At 42.7% G+C, this 23,678-nt stretch overlaps 1 protein-coding gene across 1 annotated transcript in view; it reads right to left on the bottom strand.

Annotated features, from left to right (window-relative positions):
• VPS41 (VPS41 subunit of HOPS complex) overlaps positions 1-23,678 on the bottom strand; it is a 185,522-nt gene that overhangs the window by 18,381 nt on the left and 143,463 nt on the right. Inside the window, exons 17-23 of the mRNA XM_030307719.1 lie at positions 23,466-23,558; positions 18,609-18,736; positions 16,703-16,847; positions 14,543-14,584; positions 14,345-14,395; positions 10,182-10,319; positions 1,892-1,946 (exon numbers count right to left, since the gene is read on the bottom strand). Of these exons, the coding sequence (XP_030163579.1) occupies positions 1,892-1,946; positions 10,182-10,319; positions 14,345-14,395; positions 14,543-14,584; positions 16,703-16,847; positions 18,609-18,736; positions 23,466-23,558 (652 nt within the window). The remainder of the gene's footprint in view (positions 1-1,891; positions 1,947-10,181; positions 10,320-14,344; positions 14,396-14,542; positions 14,585-16,702; positions 16,848-18,608; positions 18,737-23,465; positions 23,559-23,678) is intronic.

Below are 23,678 nucleotides of genomic sequence, written 5' to 3'. Positions count from 1 at the left end.
TTTTAAAGAAATCGCCTACCTCTTGTTTATGCATCTCTGGTCTTGAAGGCTACTGTTTTCTTATGTGACATTAGCCTTTACTATTTAAACACAGTGAAATAATGAATCTCCCTATTTACTGGGTGTTTCCTTTGTGGTAAGTACTCATGTAAGTGCTTCACATAAATTACATCATTTAACCGACACTATAATCCTACGAGGGATGGTCTAGTAATATTTCTGTCTTACGGAAGAGGACACAGAAACATTAATAACTTGCCAAGATCATACAGCTACTATGCGGCAGATCTGAAATCTGACCCAGTCTGTCAGATTCCGACTTCCCTCTGACAGACGTGTATTTCTTTTGGACCCATTCATACCCAGACACAGTTAAGACTTAAAGGTCCTGGAGTCATTCTGCCTCTTGAGGTAGCTTTGGATTTGCTCTTTTGATACACTTTGTGCCAAATGCAAGTTCAACTATCAACTACCTCATTTCCTTCTCTCCAAGTTCAGGGGAAAGCCTTCCAACTGCCCTCATTAAATGAAATTTTTACCAACTATGCTTTTATTCGGTTAATTATCTTTACACACTTTGCCCATTGATCTACTGGTATTTTAATGGCTTTAACAGTTTCCACGAGTCTTTAATACAGTACATGTAGAAAGCTTTACTCAGAGGCGGGACAGCAAGTGACAGCCCTGTGGCAGGAACCAGTAGCGGGTTTCGAATCCTCCTCATTCTGAGCCGCCATTATCCAGTGATAATAGCTGGCCTGGGAATAAAATGAGATCCCAATCTGTCGTACCTTCTATAGCATCCTGTTTGTCCTACAAATATTATTCCCATTGTCTTAGGTCTTTAAAATGGTTAATTTTTAAAATATGTGTAGGATTTTAAAGTTTTTATAACTTTAAAAAAGGAGATTATGTCTCCCTTTGTAAGTCCTCTACTTCCTTGTCTGCTAAGACAATGTGACCTTGTGACAAAAATCGACCCGACTGGAGTATTTTTGGGGAAGAGATGCTGGAGAAACACCTAATGTCTGAACTCTGTGCTTATACCACAAATATCTGCATAGAGCTTCCTTGGGAAACCTTCAGGAATCCACCCTGCTTCTTTGCAAGTGGTTCATTTAGGAGGAATGGGAAAGACAGTAGGTCCTGCGCCCTTGGTACAAAAACTATGACACATACGGAGGCCATGCCAGAGGCCTAGGGGCAACTCAGAACTAGATTATACCAAACAGTTTTCCTCTCTCCAAAATGTCCATATTCAACCGCATTTTCTCCGGTCACTTAAAGTGTGATTACTGACAATGAACATTATTTTCTACCAAGATCATGGTAAAATAGGCTGACATTTTTTTTTAAGTTTTTTTTTAACGTTTATTTTTGAGAGAGAGAGAGAGAGAGAGAGAGAGCGAGTGCATGAACAGGGGAGGGTCAGAGAAAGAGGGAGACACAGAATCTGAAACAGGCTCCAGGCTCTGAGCTGTCAGTACAGAGCCCGATGCGGGGCTCGAACCCACGGACCACGAGATCATGACCTGAGCCGAAGTTGGATGCTTAACCGACTAAGCCACTCAGGCGCCCGGTTGTCATTTTTTTTTTTTTTAAATAGACAAACTCACCAACCCATCTACAGTTTATTTGTGATGTGTCAGCTGATACAGTCTGGTTTATTACACAAAATGAAGATGTTATCTCAGTAGCATTTATTAAATAACATTTCCTTCGCTACTGAGCTGTGAAGTCTCCTTTTCCATATGTTAAATTCTTATAGGGAATAGGCTCTAAGCTTTGTGTGACCGTGGTCTAAAGCTGATGTCCATTCTTAGACAATTTACATGACACCATCGCCCCGTTGTGTAGCTTACAGAGACCAAAGGGAGTAAATGCTACTTACTCAGAAGATAAATTGTCTCTTCCACAAAGTTTCTCTGTTGACAGATCTCAAGAGCCTTCAAAGAGAACAGGGTAAAAATGTTACTCTGGCTTATCAGGCAAGAATAAATTTCAATAGACTCACTTACACATAGATGCTCGAGAGAATTTTTCCATTGCTTCCCTTTAAAAACAAAAAGTGAACAACACCCAAGTCTTAGGTTTTGCTGGTGGCTGGCCTCACTCGCTTCTCAGGTGCCGGACTGAACAGAATTTAACTGGTAACGTATTTGAAATAATGCAGAACCTTCCATGAGCAAAGGCAGAAGAGAAGGACTTTCCCACCAGGCTTTCTCTCGATGTGACTTCAGGTTTCTTCAAGCACTGCTCCCCACCTAATTCCCAGTCACCGCTTTCAGCTCCCTGTCCCTCCACCAGAATGCAAGCTCTGGGAAGGCACTGCTGTTCATCGCGGCACGTTCCCAGCACCGAGCGGACCACAGCTCACTGGTCTGATGCACAAACAAGCACACAGATCAGATATTTCCACTGCTGGCTCACAGGGTTTGAAACAGAATGCTGGGCAAGGGTCTGTCAAAAGCTGAGAGGGGAAAAAACCATATGTGACGATCAAGAAGCATCAAAAAAGAGATCAAGTAAAGAAACGAGGGACTCCACAGGTGACTGCATTTCCTTAAGCCTAAGAAAAAAGACACACCGTGTCCATAAATACTTGCATACTTGCGAACGGGCTGGCACACATTTACCAAACACTCTACTGGGCACTGGAGGGTCACGTCGGATGGAGATGCGAAGGGGACGGTAGTAAAGATAATGCTAATGCTGATGTCGCCAGAGAAGTTGGCTGGGGGCGGGGTGGGGGAGAGCTCTCCTTGCAAGGAGGTAGCACGCGGCCGCTGCACTCCAGGGAGGCTCACAGAGAGGCAACAGCACACAATCACGTGACCAGGGAGGCACGAATAGAGGGCCAGGTGCACAGACACGGGACATGAGCTCCGGTTTATGGAAGAGGTGTGGCATCAGAACTGGGTGCGGTATGAGGAGGGTCACCCGGAAACCACATCTCCCACCCCACCTACATGTGTAACCTTCCTACTGCGCTGCTGTGCTCTGACAGCCGAGAATCTTTGCTGGGGCCTACGAGACATCCACGATCTGCTCTGCCTTTGCCTTTCTGGGCAGCAACACCTCACACTCCACTCACCCCTCCCCTGCGGTCCCTTGGCCTGGAAGGCTGCCCTCCCTCCCCCCACCCCCCCTGCCCCGCCCCTTCAGGCAAATATTCCTCGGGCCCCCCAGCAGGCCAGACCCCAGGTACTCAGCCTCGGGGCAGCCCGCACACTTCTTCCCCACGATGACCTACCGGGGCCGATGACCTACCGGGGCCGTTAACCACCCCTAACCGCCTGCTCTCCGCAGCCCAGGACCGCGTGACTCGAGCCCTGTGCCCTGCACGATGCCTGGCTCCTAGTGGGTGTGCAGGAAATCTTTTTTTTTAAACAGATGGAGTAGGCAGAAAAGGTTTCAGGAGGAAGATTACTGGGTTGCGTAGTCATTTAAAAACCCAACGGTTGGGTTAAAAAAGCCAACGGTTGTTTTAAAAACAAGAACAAGGCGATAAAAAGAACAGCGCAAGTTCAGCAGCTCTTTGGGCTAATGACCCCTCTTGGAAAATGGCAGCAGGATCAGGTTTGGAGTTCTGATTTTTGAGTTAAAATTTTTTGTGTAGAATATAGATTTAAATGTGCCTCTGGTTACAGATTAACAGCTAAAAAGGGAGGAAAAAATGCTGATCGTAGAAATCGATGTTGGAGGGGGGGACCCTAAACCAAACATTAAAGAAAGGAAAAACAACCCTTGCTTCAGAATGACAGGGAGGAGTTTGAGGTACACAAATTATTTAAGTGAGGAAACGAGAAGACTAGAAGGTCACGATGAAGAGGAAACACTCTTAGTTGGATGGCCCACAAGATTCCTTTAGCAGTCACATGGCAGGGGCGCCTGGGTAGTTCAGTAGGTTAAGTGTCTGATACTTGATCTCGGCGCAGGTCGTGATTTCACGGATTCGGGGGTTCGAGCCCAGCATCACACTCTGCGCTGACAGGATGGAGCCTGCTTGGGATTCTCTCTCTCCCTGTCCCAACCCCACTTGTGCTGTCTCTGTCTCTCTCTCAAAAAAAATAATAAACTAAAAAAAAAAAAAAAAAAAAAATGTTATGTGGCAGAGGTTACCCCCCAATATCCTTTACCCATTTTCTGTAGTAATAAGATTTCTGGTGGGTGTGTGACTGCTCAGAATTTAAAAAACAGCCTTCCTAGCCACAGGGGAGCGGTGTGACTAACGTCTCCCACAGAGATGAACCGGCAACGTGGCAGCTTCTGGCAATCTTCTTTAAGAAGCAATGCGAGTCAACGCTTTTTCTTATTTTTAGTGCTTTCACCCAATCTTCTCCCGGAAACATGAATGATACTATCTTATACCTCCAGCTCGAGGTCCTACAAGGTGAGGGACCAGGAGAAAAGACCACGTGGCGGCCACCACCGACAGGGCTCTGCCACCTGGACTTCCATGTGACAGAGAACTTGACTTCCATGTGGCTACTCTGTTGAAGCCACTATTATTTTGGGATTTTTATCGCTCATAGCTGAACCTAATCCTAACTAACACCTAGAAGATCTTCCTTTGTTTTGATCAAAAACACGATTTACCCTATCTCTATACTGTCAGGTCCATAAATGAATCATCATCACAAACAATGTAACTTTCTTATGGATTCCTTACCCTTCTGGGATGTTCTAGAGCAGAGACAGGATACACATGTGAGCAGTTAAATAGTGAAAGGAAACAGCAAACAAATATGAAGTCCAGAGGACCGGGGACCATTCCAACAAAAAGTTATAAAGAAACCAGCTGAGGACCTTGACTCCTGCGAGCTGCTAGGCAGACGGACAGCTTATGGCTGGGTGAGACTATGTTGTGCACAGATAAACAACAAAATGTGATATGACCGGACAGGTAGAATGTTTAAAGGAAGATGGTGTGACTAAAGAGTATACTGCTTAGTTTATTACCAAAAGGTATCTATAAGTCAGTTTCATACTGGGAAATTTGCTGACACTAAAGTACCAGAAGTTTCCAACAAAGCCATCTCCCCTTCTCTTGAGCATTTAAGAACATGTCTGTCTCAAACCACACAGACTTTGTAGCCTGAGGACTCACCTGAGCTGTCTAAGACAGCAGTCTCTTGCATGTAGCTATTCAAATTCAAATTGAAAAGTCAGTTCCTCACTAGATGCTTTTCGACCACCTGACTGTCCCACGTGGCTCCTGGCTATCTTGTCAGGGCAGTACAGTTTCATCACTGTAGAACATTCCACAGGATGATGCTGCCAGCTCTGTTTGGATATTATGAAAAATGACAAGTCATGTGGGAAGAAACGTCTAAAGACAAGTCTGAAGTCAAGAATGGTCTGGAATGCAAGCAGATGTATAATAACAAGCTCAAAGATAATCTGAGTCTCTGAAATTTGAGTTTCCCAGATTTTTAAATGTTTTAGGACTAGTTTTTGACAGTATCTGAAATTATTCTTCTTTTCTCTTATATGAGAGAGCAGAGACTCTAGAAATCTCTACCAATTCTGAGTAAACTGTAAAAAGAAAATATTTCTGGTACACAGAATTTTTCTATTATTGACATAGTGCATAAAACCATGTTTCCCTAGATTCTTGAATGTTCTTGGGCCACAGTGCTCCCTCTAGAGGAAACAGTAGGGAAACTAAGATTTTTAAAGCCAAAAAGAGGGAGACAGACAGACACAGAGACCAACACAGACACAGACAGAAAGGGAGAATCATAACAAAAATAAAAGGAAAAATAATAATGACAGAAGTGGAGTAAAAAATGATGCAGAAGTAATGTTTTAATTTTCCTTTTCCTGATTTCATATAAAGGCAAGGAACAGAGTGAGAAATTTGGGGGTAACTAACAAGAACCTGATCATCTATAAATTAAATAATAACTTCCACCCAGACTTGACCCGGCCATCATTTATCCAGTATACTCTTTAAAGGTCACTAATGGGAATCCATAAACTTTGCATCTCCCAGCTTTATTCCTCCAAGTTCATAAATATTGCCACCTTATAAATGCCATAACAAATGAGGGAGATCTTAAATTCAGGTATCAATTTCCAAAGCTGCACAGCTGATATTCTGCTTTTATCTATTCTAGCCATAAACAAATGAGATTTGTAAATGAAAACTAGTACCTGTTGACAATTTAGTTTAAAAACTGATGTCTTTTGGGGCGCCTGGGTGGCTCAGTCAGTTAAGTGTCTGACTTCAGCTCAGGTCATGATCTCGTGGTTCGTGGGTTCGAGCCCCGCGTCGGGCTGTGTGCTGATAGCTCAGAGCCTGAAGCCTGCTTCAGATTCTGTGTCTCCCTATCTCTCTGCCCCTCCCCTACTCATGCTCTGTCTCTCTCTCTCTCTCAAAAATAAATAAAAACATTTAAAAAATTAAAAAAAAAAAAAACTGATGCCTTTCATGATTCTTGCAATACTAAGGATTATCTTCATTACCATTGTTATTATTTTAATTAACATTTTAAACCTGAGAAATGATTCCTCGCCATCCTGGAAAGACTAGGGCATCTAACTTAAGAGATCTAAGTTCCAAGTCTGGGCCCTCTGACTTATTAGCTCTAGACTGGGTTTTGTTTCTTTCAATTCCTGAAGACTCAGCTTGTTGGGGATAAAATGACTTTATCCACCTACCTGTGCTTTTGTAGAGATTAAATAAAAATAAGGTACATGAAAACACGGCACATGTTACAAGGCACAATGGAAACATAAACGATTTTTATGGTCTTTTAAAATTGCTGTCGATGTTATAAATACCTACCACCTCTGTATCTTCTTTAGAAGGAACAACAGTTTCATAAAGGCTTATGATTAGTTTTAGAATTTAGGAGTTGTGGTGATTTTAAATCCTGAACTCTGGTCTTCGATAACTACTGCTGCCTTGTGAATGCCACTTCCTTAGAGGACTTCTGATGTGATGTCAGAATCTCTATAAAGTTTTTGGCCAAATATTATCGATTGTGGGATTTCAAGCAATACAAACGAAGTTTGACTGGGATTCTGGAAGATTTCACCCAGCCATCATTTGAAGTCACTCTACCTCTCAACAATTACCCAAATCCCCACAAAGGCAGAAAACCAGAAAAAGACAGAACTATTCTGCCAGAAGTGAATTATCAACAAGAGGGGTCAACACGTTTTGAATAAAGCCCTGAAATGTTAGGCCCTTCCCAGTTAAATTAAAATGAACACCAAAATACCACCAAAGCATTTATAGGACTAAACATCTATCCACTCTTCTGAAACAGAGATTTCTTTGGTGGGGGCATTAAAAAATTTAAGTACTTAACTTTGTATTTAATAGAAAATGATACAAATTTACTGAGTCTCTTTAGACAGAACAGGTGCACCTGTACTCATGACCTTGACTTCACAGTTAGCATGCCTGGCATGCATTTCATGGGGGGCAAATTTGCTTTTTATAAATTGCTAGCTTTTTCAGGTTATAAGTAAATATAGAATGAATTTGTTCTTTTTCAGGCTATAAGTAAACATACAAGGATTTCTAAGATGATTAAATGTCTATAAAGTTCTCATTTCTAGGGAAAAAAGAATGAGATCCTTCATGAGTTACTAAAGTGTATCTTCTTTAAGACGGCATTATGTACCTGAGCAAGGATAATGATGTATTTTTGTGCGAATATACAGATGGATATACACAATGGATCCTGATTAAAGATAATCTCTTATGAAGAAGTCTCAAGGATCTGTAACAGGAAAGCTCATCTAGGAAGTTCTAAAAAGGTAGCTTGTTGACTTGATTATTTTTAATGGCATGTCTCTACCATAACCAGCTCTAATTCATTTTATTCAAAATTCTCTTTCAGTGGAAAACATGATAACTTAAAAAAAAAAACCTACTTAAAACATAATCAGTTTCAATATGCTTCTGTTGAATTCATTTACATGCAACTAGCTCTTCTCAGTGGATCAGGGAGAAAAATTCTAAAAGGTCTATATGATGCTCTAAGCAAGTTCTAGGTATTGCAAGTGCCATTCGTAGGTCTGCAATTTTCTGAGGCTCCCCTTTTAGGTAGAACAGCGTGCCTTCTGTTGAACACTACAAGACTGGAAAACGCCTGATGGGTTGAAAGGGTGAGAAATGCCAACATCTTGGGATCTGGGTGGCGCCCCCACACCTGAGTTCTGTGAATGAGAAGGAGCCCGGGGTGGCGGCTGGTCACGGCTGACTCCTCAGACAGAGACCCACACCCAGCATCAGCCCCTCCTCCTGGAAGCAAGTGTCATTTCCTCAGAAAGTGAGATACGAACGGAGGGGCACTGCTCAAAGAGTAAGAGTCTCACTTTCGTCCTCTAGATTACAGAGTCTGTAGCAAGAAGAGGGAAACCTCTCTTTTATTTTGTAGAGTAAGATGATGGATTTCCAAATTTATTCTTGGGAAAATGTCTTAGGACCCAAATTTAAAAGGTTAAAAGTTTTTCATCAACTAATATGCAGGCAAGATATTTTTTTCATTAAGTACAGATTTTGAAAATCAACTGAGCTGAAATCGGTTTATAATAAATCCATTTATCAACATGGCTGAAGAAGCAACTCTAGACGTGGTCAGTGCACGTCAACTGCATTACCATCCATCAATTCCTTTCTTTAAGTTTTTATTTATTTATTTTGAGAACAAGTGAGAGACAGAGACAGCATGTGAGTGGGGGAGGGGCAGGGAGAGAGACTCCAAGCAGCCCCTGCACTGTCAGTGCAGAGCCCAATGCAGGGCTCGAACCCACAAACCATGAGATCATGACCTGGGCTGAAACCAAGAGCTGGACACTTAACCAACTGAGCCACCCAGATGCCCCTGAATCAACTTCTCAATACATATCTCTTAGGGTCAAATACATTTTTGTTTTGTTTTGTTGATACATACAGCTGACTAAAAAGTTATTTGTTACCTGGCCATCTGAATTCAGGAAGATACCTGTAGATGTTAGCACTCCAGACAGCAAGAAGAACCACGGGAAACAACACTTGTGGCCTTGGATTGCTCAGTTTCTAGTACCAACGTGGTAGGTATCAACTGTGTTGAAAGAGCAGGCTCACGAAACTTACTAGTTCATGTGCGGTCCTAACTAGAATCTTGTACGTAGTCATTTATTCACCCACTCATGGTACAACAGACATTTAGGAAATGTCTAATGAGTGCTGGCTGCTGGGTTTATCAAAAATGAGTGAGACAAACTCCTTGTCCTTTAAAGAATGTACAGGATAGTGGGAAAGAGACTAGCAATTTATTATAATTATAATGTTACGTAGCATAAGAGAGAAATACAGAGACGCCAACGATGTGGATGTGGAAAGCAGACAGGGTGCAGGACCTAAGTTACTGACCTTGAGTCTGAGACAACCGCCTCCGGCTTGGGGTAGCCTGGGTCTCCCTCCTAGGTTGCTCTGAGGCCCCACTCTGACCCTGGTAAACTGACTCGGACTCCTGATACCATTTTTTTTTAAATGTTTATTTATTTTGAGAGAGAGAGAGAGAGGGTGTGAGCAGAGGAGGGACAGAGAGAGACACACAGAATCAAAGTAGGCTCCAGGCTCTGAGCTGTCAGCACAGAGCCTGACACGGGGCTCAAATCCACCTGAGATCATGACCTGAGCCAAAGTTGGAAGTTCAACTGACTGAGCCACGCAGCGCCCCGCTGATACCGTTTTTGCTTGATGGTTGATGGAGTCCTAGACCCCGGATTAAACCTTTATTCCAATTAAACCTGGAGCAGAAATGCTCTAACTCTTCACCAAAATCTTAGCCAACAGGACCTCCAGTTCTCATCAGGATGCCCCAGCATTAAGTGTATGGGATGAGTCTGTCACTTACCTTTTCTTTTCTTTTCTTTTCATTTAAAGTTTATTTATTTATTGAGAGAGAGAGAAAGAGAGAGAGAGAGAGAGAGAGAAAGAGAAACCACGTGAGTAGGGTAGGGGCAGAGAGAGAGAGAGAGAGAGAGACAGAGAGAGAGACAGAGAAGAGAGAGAGAATCCCAAGCAGGCTCTGTGCTATCAGAGTGGAGTCCGACTTGGGGCTCCAGCTCACAAAGTGCAAGATCATGATCTGAGCTGAAACTAAGAGTCAGACGCTTACCCGACCGAGCCACCTGAGCCACCCGAGCCACGCTTACCCGACCGAGCCACTTACCTTTTCAAGGGGGCAATGGGTACTATCTCGGAGAAAGGGAAGTAAGTTTGGTCGATCATACTCAGCATAAAGGCTAATCTGCTTTTCATGGTAGCGCTGCCCCTTATGATGGTCTCTCTTGAAAAGTTTATGCAGATACTAAAAGGAACAAAGGAATAAACCATGAATATGAGAGTAAGAAAAACAATACCTGTTTACACTGCTGTGTTCGATTCGAAATAGCCTGGGGAAAAAGCAGATTTCAGGAAAATCTCTAGGTGGAGGAAAAGTGGAAAGAACACCTTCAGAAGAGCAAGGACATTCTGGTACTCTTTCGAGAATGGCCTTGAGTGACCTGGCTCTACTAACCAGCCATGTGACCTCAACAGGTCACTGACCTCTCTGTGATGGAGTTTATCTGCAAAAATCTCACGGGGTTGTTGGGAGGACTGAATGAGTTGCCAGGTGTAAAACACTCGGATCCATAATGGCATTTACTAAGCACTAGAGAAAGGTTAATAATAGTTATTAATATCATTACCATCGTCCACTTTGCCTCAGAAGTAAAATGCTTGATTAGTGGCCTTCCTAAATCCTAAAAATTCTGGTCTTCTACATTAAGGGGGTACAGTCATGGGACAAGAGTTATGTTCTTAGAAGCTCAAGCAACAAGTGCTAAATTAATTCTCACACATTCTGCATCTGCTAAGCCTTGTTGAGGTCTGTGTCTGCAATGACATGCTGCATGTTCTGGTGACATCCAAGGTTAAAAATCAAGAGGAGTACAGGTGTCCTGAGCCAATTTTCCAAACCGATTCCTTTCCCTAAGCTGTCTGAAAAAGTGAATGAACCTCAAAGGAAGTGAGTCATTCACTTTCTACTCAGAGGCAAGATTAAGCCTATCAATACATTATGCCGAAGTCAGAAATCCACGTCTGATGTGTACTTAGTGTTCAGTGTAAATACACACCCCGTTACCCACCCAAGGCGGACAGTCCTGATGGCACCTGTCACATAAAGTACATTCCCACCTCGAGTGAACTGGTTTGTGAGGAACGGGGCCTCGGTTTGCCCCTGACGCTGTGACTGTAACTGGGTTAGCTGGAGTTGGACATTCACTAAACGAGTCTAAGCACGACACATGCACGCAGAGAAACGGCTCCTCAGGTCAACGCTTCGTGTCTCCCCAAGGCCAGAAGGGGGCAGAGAGTGGCTGGCACTCCACGGTGGCCTGATGGCGGCCCTGCCTGTCCCCTGGCACTGGGGTCGGCGTGTCAGCAGGACACTCGGTGCAGGTCGCCAGAAGTGCAATGGGATGGGAAGGCTCGGTCACATCTGCCAAGGCCAATTTTCAGAGACCTTATGTTGCCTGACAGGGGAGAGGAGCCACTTTGAGGGGAGCCACTTTGATGGGCGCTCTCACCATTTCACCACTGCACTAATTACCACGCAGGGACCTCCCACCAGCAGTCCTGTCTCAAGCTTCAAGCAGACCAGAAATCATTGCTTTATAAACAAATCCCAAAGTGGCCAGCATGGTGGCGCCTTGCTTGTTAAAGTGGACAATCTTGAGATTTCCAATCGTGAACGCTATCACAATAGCATCTGCACAACCCCTGACTGAAACAAAACAAAGTACCTCACATTCCCATCCTGGAGTCTTCAAAAAGCTTCTTGCGTGAAACTGACTTCTGATTAAAGACTCCATCCCCTGAGCCTCCTCTTGGGGTGCAAAGAGGTGGGCAAAGATACAAGAGCCCCCAGTGAATTTTTTTCTTTTTAATTTAAATCCAAGTTAGTTAACATATAGTGTAATAATGGTTTCAGGAGTAAAATTTAGTGATTCAACACTTACATATAACACCCTGCGCTCATCCCAACAAGTGTCCTCCTTCACGCCCCTTGTCCATTTAGCCCATCCCCCCACCCAACACCCCACCAGCAACTCTCAGTCTGTTCTCTGTATTTAAGAGTCTCTCATGGTTGCCTCCGTTTTTATTTTTTCTTCTCTTCCCCTATGTTCATCTGTTGTGTTTCTTAAATTCCACATATGAGTGAAATCATATATTTGTCTTTCTGACTTACTTTGCTTAGCATAATACATTCTAGTTCCATCCATGTTGTTGCAAATGTCAAGATTTCATTCTTTTTGATCACCAAGTAGAATTCCATATCTACACCACATCTTCTTTATCCATTCATCAGTTGATGGACATTTAGGCACTTGCCGTAATTTGGCTTTTGTTGATGGCACTGCTACAAACATCGGGGTATATGTGTCCCTTCGAAACAGCACACCTGTATCCCTTGGATAAATACCTAGTAGTACAATTGCTGGGTCACAGGGTAGTTCTATTTTTAATTTTTTGAGGAACCTCCATACTGTCTTCCAGAGGCTGTACCAGTTTGCATTCCCACCAACACTGCAACAGTGTTTCCCTTTCTCCACATCCTCCCCAACATCTGTTGTTTCCTGAGTTAACTTTAGCCATTCTGACAGGTGTGAGGTGGTATCTCACTGCGGTTTTGATTTGTATTTCCCTGAGGACAAGGAGTGATGTTGAGCATCTTTTCACATGTCTGTTAGTCATCTGGATGTCTTCTTTGGAAAAGTGTCTGTTCATGTCTTCTGCCCATTTCTCCACTGGATTGTTTGGTTTTGGGGTGTTGAGTTTGATAAATTCTTTATTGATTTTGGATGCTAATCCCGTATCTGGTATGTCATTGGCAAATATCTTCTCCCATTCTGTCAGTTGCCTTTTAGTTTTGCTGATTGTTTCCTTCACCATGCAGAAACTTTTTATCTTGATGAGGTCCCAACAGTTAATTTTTGTTTTTGTTTCCCTTGCCTCTGGAGACATGTCTAGTAAGGAGTTGCTGCAGCTGAGGTCAAAGAGGTTGCTGCCTGTTTTCTCCTGTAGGATTTTGATGGCTTCCTATCTTACTTACATTTAGGTCTTTTATCCATTTTGAGTTTTATTTTTGTGTATCATGTAAGAAAGTGGTCCAGGTTCATTCTTCTGCATGTCACTGTCCAGTTTTTCCAACATCATTTGCTGAAGATACTGTCTTTTTTTTCCCATAGGATATTCTTTCCTGTTTTGTTGAAGATTAGTTGGCCACATATCTGTGGGTCCATTTCCGGGTTCTCTATTCTGTTCCATTGATCTGAATGTCTGTTTTTGTGCCGGTGCCATACTGTGTTGATGATCACAGCTTTGTAATACAGCTTGAAGTCCGGAATTGTGATGCCCCCTGCTTTGGTTTTCTTTTTCAACATTACTTTGGCCATTCGGGGTCTTTTCTGATTCCATACATATTTTAGGATTGTGTGCTCTAGCTCTATGAAGAACGCTGGTGTTATTTTGACAGGGATTGCACTGAATGTGTAGACTGCTTTGGGTAATATAGACATTTTAACAATATCTCTTCTTCCAATCTATTAGCATGGAATGTTTTTCCATTTCTTTGTGTCTTCTTCAATTTCTTTCATAAGCTTTCTAAAGTTTTCAGTGTACAGATCTTTTTTACCTCTTTGATTAGGTTTATTCCTAAGTATTTTGTGGTTTTTGGTCCAATTGTAAGTGGGATCAAGCCCCATCATATTTGATGCCCACAGTCCTACTGGACCCATCTATTTTCTCTGAAGCCTTTTCTCATATCATTTTTAAAAGACACAGAAAACATGAACTCCTGCTTTATTTAGGGAATCCAAGTAGCCTCTCAAGGAAGTCTAGAATAGGCCTTAACAGTACTACTACTGAGGCCAAATGAGAGGACAGGGATGAGCTAGCATGAGGGTGAAGGACAGAAAAATGGGGCTCTGTTCTTGGATCCTTCTGAGGTGTTGTAATTTATGCTGCAGTTGTATTCAGTGGTAACTCCAGAAGCAAGGTGCTTACTCCTTGCTTCTGGACACAGATTGGTGATACAAACATGAATATGATAACTTTTCTTAAAATCCCAATTATGAGTCAAAGTTAAAGTACCCAATCTGTAATTAGTCCCTAGCGAGGGGTGGGGGGGGGGGGTCAGAGCAAAACTAATTGCGGATTATGGTGTGTGGTCAAACCTCTAATCCGAGTAGTGACGTGAGCGAATTCATGCCAATATCCCCCACCAATACGGACAGGTGGCTCGACCACTGTGCGGTTAAAAGGGCAAATGAAGACAGTCATGCTCACCACGTGTTGCAACTCTGGTCTGTCTTCTAATTCTTCCACCACCTTTTTAATCTAGAGAGAAAAGGAATTTTTAAACATGGAGTTACAGGGGGACACAAACATAGCTGCAAGATTATCTGATAAACATCTCTCTTCCTTATGGCTAAGGTGCTCTCAGGCACTCATCTGGCAACACATATGAAAACAAAAGACACTCACTGAAATTTTATCTTCATTGTCCAAAAGCATGTCAACGGCTTTCTGAAATAAAAAAAAAAAAAAGTAGCCACAGTCATTGACACGTGCTGTGTTAAGAGGACACTGAACACAGTGTACCTTGCATGCCGTCAGTTCACGGTGGAGGGTTTCTTTTCCACACATACGGGTTCCTTTGCATTATAACAGCCCTTAAGGGAGATATTTGTAAATGAACGAATTTTAATGTGTCTCAATCTGAGGACTGCGCGTTTAGCATACCACTAAAACACTGTCCTGCTACAACTCACCAAACACCAAACATCTCGTCTACACATATTCCAGCCTCCGTGTTGTTGGACGTAACTTCACAGGCACTCCTGTCACTCGTGCTAGCTACGGAGAGCGTACTGTTCCCAGGACCACAAAAGTGAGCTTTGCTTCCTGCCGCCTGAACCTTCACTGAGACCCTCTACGGATTTCACAGGTGTAAGGGGCTGGTCTTATGTGGAGAAGAGGCTGAGAGCCAGGAAAACAATTAGATACCTGGAGTCTCATACGGATACAAATACTTTCGGGATTTACTTTATTGACCTTTAACATTCACAAAACACACATGAGACTGTGTCTGTAACAACAGGGAGTGAGAAGACAGCCCATCAGACGGAGTGTCATTCATGATACCTGAGCCTGGGTCCTGCTCTTGAGTCTGCTGCTGCCTACCTACCCACTCCACTGGTTTCCCCTCTAAAATGTGACGATGGTAGAGATTATCCTTAAGGCATCTTCTAGTTAGAAAACTCTGATTCCTCAACTTTGGTTCATACTCTTGAGCAGCAGTTAGTCTCAGCTCGTTCATCATTTTTTTCTACAGCTACACATGTCAAACTCGGCTCTGGAGACACATGGCGGGAATGGGGGGTAGGAATAAGGGGAAAACAGATAAGGTGAAATGTAATTAATTTTTATATAAGCACTTCATCCTCTTAATCTTAATCATCTTGTGCCAGAGAAGCAGCCCCTCTGCCCCTGAACTTCTTCAGAACTGCACTCACTCTTTTTAGATCGGCAGTCCCAAAGGACTTGAACCATTCAGTACAAAAAAAGGGCGAAAAGCATCTTCCAGGGAAAAAAAAAGTGGATTTAGCTTCTATTTAAGTTTATGACGATTAATCTGTAGCATTAGCATAATATGTACATAATATACATGTATACGTGCATACATAATATAGTGCAGAACATCCTTTAATGCAATAAAATAAAAAAGTCAATTTAATTCTTTTGGAGCCTTACGGGTTCTACTTTTCAACTAACGTTTCAATTTTCTGAATGAGGAACTGTGTTCTATGAACTTTATGTCCATCATGGTTACTTGTGATTAGCTTTTTATGTTACACACACGTGCGTGCGCGCGCACACACACACACACACACACCCACAGGCCACTGTGAGCTGTGGAGGCTGGGTGCCCTCATTGGTCAAACAATCCACTGTTCAAATTTGTCATGCAATAAAATAACACATTCTCCATGTCTGACCCAGTGGAAACGCCACATGCTGAATCTATGAATGCCAACGAATAAAATCACAATAAATGGATCAAAACAGAAGTTCACCTAAAATTTTAATTCTGCAACACATGATTAAGAGAGGTGAATGAGCCAGAGCGTATGGCTAGTTTCTCTGTTTCTATGAATTATGTGAATTGTTTGATGAAACAATTACTTCACACACACACAACTTTCCAAGTTCCACATCAGATTATGATTGCTTTTGCAGAATAACCACATCAAGTAAAGGATTCCTGAATCCCAAGTACTAAAACAGCTTAACATCTAGGGGTACCTGGGTGGCTTAGTCGGTTAAGCATCTGACTCTTAATCTCAGCTCAGGTCATGACCCCAAGGTTTGTGAGATCAAGCCTGCTTGGGATTCTCTCTCTTCCTCTCTCTCTCTGCCCCTCCCCTGCGCACATACATGCTCTTTCTCTCCTTCAAAATAAATAAGCTTCAAAAAAAAAAATATATATAGCTGAACATCTAGTGAGGATCAGTGTTCTGAACATGATTATACAGCCAAGCTACTTGATTTATTACCTTCTCCAGCATTTGAACAGGTGTCCAATTATTAAAACTTTAGAAGAGTAAAAATAATTGATCGGTATTAAAATAAGAAATGCATTACCTCAGAATCAAAATCCATCAATAAAACAATTTTATCCTTGATGGAACTGAAAAGATTATGCTTGTGGATCAATTGGAAAACATCCTTATGTCTTAATGTTAAGTATATTTCCAGAGCATTGCCATAATTTTTGTCATAGGTGTACCTGGTAATACAAAATTTTTTACATTAATGTTCATCAACACTTCAATTAAACACACACATACACATATACAAATCATGTTTTGCAATACGAAAAACTGAAAAATTTGTTTAAATAGAAAAGTCCACTTTATTTGGAAGACTATTCTTTGGGATTTAACTATATGTGACCAGTAAGAACTTCTTTTTCAGAATCTTGCTTCCCGTTTCGCCAAACCTCAGGGAATTTACAGTGGTCAAGTACTAAACATTTTCTTTTATAGAAATTTTCAAAAATTTTTCGTAGAAGTCCATATACCAGGCAAAGAAAGTATGATCCAAAACAAAGGGAATTCTTATTCCAGTAATAAAAAAATTCAGTTCCAATTTTTTACAAGCAGTGTTCAGCTGGCAAATGGATTCTATCCCAAAAGCTTTTCTGTCAGGGGAGCTTATAGAACTGACACGTGTTTTTTTTATTGAAACACTGTTTTTCACATTAATTCCGAAGCCAGCTCCTTAAAACCAACTGAACCTAAATTGTCCATTATTCGTTAAAAATTATTATGGCGTGCCTGGGTGGCTCAGTCAGTTAAGCATCCAGCCTTGGCTCAGGTTATGATCTCAGGTTATGTGGCCTGTTAGTTCGAGCCCCGCATCAGGCTCTGTGCTGACGGCTCAAAGCCTGGAGCCTGCTTCGGATTCTGTGTCTCCCAATCTCTATGCCCCTCCTCTGCTCACACTTTGTCTCTCTCTCAAAAATAAATAAACATAAAAAAAACTTTTTTAACATTATTTTAAAAATATTTAACATTTATTCATTTTTGAGAGACAAAGACAGACAGAGCATGCATGGGGGAGGGGCAGAGAGACAGGGAGACACAGAGTCTGAAGCAGGCTCCAGGCTCTGAGCTGTCAGCACAGAGCACGACGCGGGGCTCAGACTCACGGACTGCAAGATCATGACCTGAGCTGAAGTTGGACACTTTAACTGACTGAGCCACCCAGGCGCCCCTGAACTCTAAGCCATTTTGGTGCACTTTCTTCGTCTTGGCAAAAGACACAAGAAGATGGGGGAGGGGTGGCCTGAGGTGGTAGGGATGCTCAGGAGAGGCTGACACAGGAACAGGGTTCCTGAGGTGACCCGCAGTATGCTTCTCTTTTCACTAGACCAGACCTGCCCCAAGGCAGGACTGTGTCTTACCTATCCCCGTGTCCCAGGCATAAAGAAGAAAGCCCAGCTCACCTGAAGTGCCCAACAAATATGAAAAATATTAACCAAGCTTCCATTTTCTAGGCTCTGACTCAGTGCCAGGCACTGTGCTTAATTAGTTCTTAATTATGACTTCTCCTTCAAACTTTTAAATCATCCCATTAGGAATGTATCCATCTTACAGAGAAGGAGGCTGAGGTCTGAGAGATTAACTGACACGCAGATCCAAGAGTGACAGAATCCAGAGCCTGCCTGGGAAACCGATTTTCTTCTGGAATCTAAGACCTGGCATTCTTCCCTTCCTGAACCACTGCCTCTACGTGGAGCTGCTGACGAGGGTCCCCTCTCCTCAGGGAAACAGACTGCATTACATTTGTACAGTTTCACATGTTTTCCTCACCTGCTAGCTGTGCACCGGAGGTTTATGAAAGGACTTTACTAGACCGAATGTAGGAAAATGGTACAAAAGGCTCCCTCTTCTGCGTCCTCCCCATCCAGAGTGCGCTAGATCTAAAATATGAAAAACTCCTCATGTGGACTGAATTGGAAAAAGCAGCACTAAATTGTACTCACAGTTCTGCCAGGGTTTTGAGTAGGGTCCTATTCTGACTATCTTTCTTCAGGTGATCCCGAACTGCTTGAACAATTACTGAATTATTGTACAGATCTCCAGGCCATTCTCGGATCAGAGTGGCAAAACCCTAATCAAAGGGGGAAAAAACAGAAGAACACTCTATATACACAGAGTAACAATCCAAAAGGTTTAAACAATGCTTAAAAGTATTCATGTAAACAGACAGAATAATTTTATGATCAAAACTCTGGTCCAGGGGCGCCTGCATGGCTCAGTCGGTTGAGTGTCCAACTCTTGATTTTGGCTCAGGTCACGATCCCAGGGTCATGGGATTGAGGCCTGTATCAGGCTCTGCACCGAGTCTGGAACTTGTTTAAGATTCCCTTTCTCCCTCTCCCTCTCTCTGCCCCTCTCCCCTACTCACATGCTCTCTCCCTAAAATAAAAGACAAACAAACAAGCAAAACTTCGGTTCATGAACATATCACCAATTCTCAGGCTCTGGGTTTGGGGGCAGTGAGGGAGGCAGACATTACTGCCCGCTAACCTCCACTTACCGTTTCTGGAAGAGGTAGTGCCATCCAGTTCCGCGCAAGTAAGGCAGCCCCCCAGGTGTTCAATAACGCGATGCCGCACACACGGAGCTTAGGTTTGCTTTGCTCTAACCTCATTCTGGACAAACTGTAACGCTAGATGACATTCTCAACATCTTGAAGATGCTGCCCCAGTTGGCTACGTTCCTCCCCGCCTTCTGTGCCCGCTGTGTCTGGCCTCGTGTGCACTGGTCACACAGGTGTCCTGTGCAGCTGGCAGTGCCACACACGGTGGCTTGTTCCCACAGCAGAGTCACCGGCGCCCCACCATCAGCAAGACACCATCTTTGTCCTCTTTCCATTCTTGCCCCTAAACCTGGTTTTGTGTAGGGGATTTGGGACTTTGGCTCAAGTCCTAGCCCCTAGCTGGATCTCACATTTTGTGGTTCTCGTAGAAAACCCCAGATCTTCCGATTGGATCCTGTTTCCCTCCTACGTTTGGTTATTGGCCAGTAGTATCCTGGGCATTCTCTGCCCTCCCATTCCTGGCTTCAGTGCTCAGGTTTTGTAACTCAAAAGTATGGCAGAGCAGTTTGCTTACTGATCCTTGACAGCTTGTAGAGAAAAACCTTAGATGTATTCAAGACAGCAAAGGGAAGTAAAAATCTTCATGTTATTGAAAAAGATATAATTAATATTAAGTATCTCAACTAATCCTTTAATAAACTACCATGAATTTAGTTAAGTGACATTCATTCATTTTAATGTTTGTTTATTTTTGAGACAGAGAAAGAGAGAGCACGAGCGAGGGAGGGGCAAAGACAGAGGGAGAGAGAAAATCCCAGGCAGGCTTTGCGTGGTCAGCACAGAGCCTGATGTGGGGCTCGATCTCACAAACTGTGAGATCATAACCTGAACCGCAATCAAGAGTTGGACGACTAGCCTACTGGGCCGCCCAGAAGCCCCACTTAAGTGAGATTTAGAAATGAAAATAGTGTGGTGGAATTTGCTTCTGTAAAGTACCAAGATTTGCTACAAAGAAAATCCCGAAGAATCAAGATCACAGTCTCCATTAAAGTCCTACCTAACTAACCCGGGAAGGATGGCAAGAGACCAAAACAATAGACAACACGTTTTCCATTCAAACTGCAACCCTCGCACATAAAAGCACGATTGCTGTTTGACTTGAGAGGTTTGGGGAGAGGTGTACTTAAGTAAAGATGTTGTATCAGATAAAATCATTAAATCAGAATATTAAAATGTCCTTCGAGCCAAAATGATACTTTGGATCAAGTTTCTGTTTTAAGACCACATAGTTTGTAAAATAAAAAAAAAAAAAAAATCTGAAAAGATTCCCACCCAAACACTGGTGGCTCTCAGTAGCCCTGAGACCAGGAATAATACTGTTTGGGAAAGGCTTGGCTCCATTTTCTCTTCTCCCCTTTCATGTGACATTCTTGCAGCACTGACAACTTCTCACACAAAATAAGACAAAATGACCGGTCACATTGTGTGACAAAAACATGATGACTCCTAAATAAACTGAAATAAACACTTATCACATTTCACATTAGGCTTTTCTCTGCTTACCCGGCTCCGTGCACCCTTTAACAGATGTGCTAAGAAATACTGATGCAATCAACCCTGTGGCCTTTACGACTAATCAGAGGACACGGTTATCAGGGGGCTGTTCTGATCAACTGGGGAGAGTGAGAAAGCACCTCAGTGCCCATCAGAGTTAAGTACGAGGTTATACAGTGTTCATTAAATGAAATGCCAGACCAGTTGTCCTACTTTTAATAAGCTTATACATTTGTCATCAGTATTATGAAACAAAGTTTAACTCACTATGGAGCTCTAGTGGCACAACTGGCTAGCCCATGGTACTTATAAAATAATTCTGCTATGGGACGCCTGGGTGGCTTAGTCTGTTAAGCGTCCAACTGCAGCTCAGGTCATGATCTCATCATGTCTGGGTTCGAGCCCTGCGTCGGGCTCTGTGCTGACAGCTCAGAGCTCGGAGCCTGCTTCAGATTCCGTGTCTGTCTCTCTCTCTCTCTCTCTCTGCCCCTACCCCGCTCATGCTGTCTCTGTCTCTCAAAAATGAATAAATGTTTAAAAAAATTTTTTAAAAATAATAAAATAATTCTGCTAGGTTGTACCCCATAGAAACAAGCCATGAAGCATCACTACCTCCAAGTAAATACAGCCACTTCATATCTTCATTTAGGAAGAAAATTGAGAAGTCAATATTCCAGAGAGGTAGACAGCTGTTTTTTGTTTTCAATCTGATCTTTACTGCAATTTTAAGAGCTTATGACAGTGACAATAAATTATGTAGACCCTTCTTAACAGTACTGACCAGGCAGACACCCTGATTATTCAGGAAAAAATACCCACGGAATCTAAGCTTAAGTCATGCTTGTTTCTTTTTGTCTCAGTCAACAGGCTTCCAGACATGAATCAATAGGATAGGTTTAAAGATACAGAATTTAAGACCATTTCTTGAAAAAGAGTTGAATCATGTGAAAGAATTGTAACACAATCATAAAAATAATAAAATTGTGGTTTCCATGGTTAAATTACATTATTTTAAAAAGAGGGCAGGTATACTAAGCTTCAGTATTTCTCAATAAAATTCATATTTTTCTTCATCATTTTTATAGGACACTCATAATTCTCTTTTGGGAAGATGTACAAAGATGGAATATTTATGACAGCAACTCTCTCTACTCAGAACATACTGGAAAGAAACAGAAGTCCATTACAGGTCTTTATTCACTGAAGAAATCTTTTCCAATAACTATGGCCAATAATGGTCTATAATGGTCTCTCATTAGATCTTGTATAGAACATATCGCTCTGCCTTGTGTCACTTACAGTCCAGTTGCTTAAAGCTTACCGAGGTGGTCTCCACCCTCAGCCTGTAAATCTACTGAAGACAGGACTGTGTTTTTTAAATTTCTCTTGGATCCAGCGCAGTTCTAGACCATGGAAGGTTCTAAATAAAGCTCTGTTGAACTGAACGGAATGGGAAATGAATAGGAACCATGCCTCTAGCCTACATCAGCTGGCACCCAACATAAATGACAGAAACTATTACTATAAACTCTTCTAGGAGATCTACATCTACAGATCTAGAAAGGAGTAGATCCATGCTGTAAAAGCAAGGGAACAATACAGATCACATGTGCCTCAGGCTGCTTGAATCTTTCGTATCCAGGAACACCTGGCGGAAAGTAACTGACTGCATACCTGCGTTATCCGCATACGGGATCACTATTTTAAGGGGCCCTGTAGACCTTAAGATCTAAAATTCACGTCAGAGTTAAAACCTAATAGTGTTTGCCATGGGACCTTCCTTAAATTCAATCTGTTATTGGTAAAAAAGGATCCTAACAAGGCACTCAGAAGCCAGGCACTCCAGTCTGCTCACCTCCTCCATGTATGAACCTTTTTGGAAGCCACCTCAAGTTCTGATGCACATAAAGTCCTCCTTATCTTTTATTTTTTTTTTATTTTTTTTAACGTTTTTTATTTATTTTTGAGACAGAGAGAGACACACAGCATGAACGGGGGAGGGGGAGAGAGAGAGGGAGACACAGAATCGGAAGCAGGCTCCAGGCTCTGAGCCATCAGCCCAGAGCCCGACGCGGGGCTCGAACTCACGGACCGCGAGATCGTGACCTGAGCTGAAGTCGGACGCTCAACCGACTGAGCCACCCAGGCGCCCCCCTTATCTTTTAAAACATAACACCAAGATACAAGATGGCAGGGACAGCTGGTAGCATACTATGAGGCACCAAAAACGAACACCTATCACTGGGTTAGGCTCTTGGAACTTTACGACGAGCTGCAGACGGTGCCTTTTCCCGCCATCAATAAGCAAACAGATCTTTTCCAATCTCCTTCCCCATTCCTGCACACCACCCCCCCCCCCCCCCGGTTTCTCTTCATTCTGCCTTTGGCAAACTTAGTTCTGAGTCTCCAGCATCAATGGGTGGCTGCTCTTCTGTGTACGAAATCACCAAACAGTACTTAGTCCTTTTTCTTTAGCCCTTTCAAAGAGCCAAAGGAATTAGCTGTAGGAAATTATAAAGGAACAGAGGAACTGGTCACAATGTATGCAGACTAGAGATTTTCACGGTCTACGCAGACACGCAGACACGAGTGGGCATCAGGGTCTCACCTCGGCTTTATCTATCACACACGACCTGCAAATCTGCTCCCTTTCAACCCCCTGCTCCCCTGTATTACTTTTCTAGATTTCTTACCACTTTTCCATTGAGACAAAGTAACTATGACCGTGTCAGAATGGCCGTACCTCATAATCACTTTCCAAAAATTCATGTAAGATCATTTCATAGATGAGTGGTTTCAGAACCGGGTCTCCCCTTGGCAAGTAAGGACTAATAGCCTAAGGAAGGAAAAGGAAAAAAATCTTTTCAGAAGGGACAAAACGAAACCATACTCCAATTACGTAGGAAATGTAAACGTACAGAGATCTTTTGCCACCTATCGTAGGGTTATGTTGATA

The sequence above is a fragment of the Lynx canadensis genome, chromosome A2 (assembly GCF_007474595.2).
Source record: "Lynx canadensis isolate LIC74 chromosome A2, mLynCan4.pri.v2, whole genome shotgun sequence".
In the NCBI taxonomy this organism is placed as follows: Eukaryota; Metazoa; Chordata; class Mammalia; order Carnivora; family Felidae; genus Lynx; species Lynx canadensis.
The sequence above is the reverse complement of the archived record's forward strand: the minus strand, read 5'-3'. Positions and strand labels throughout refer to the sequence as shown.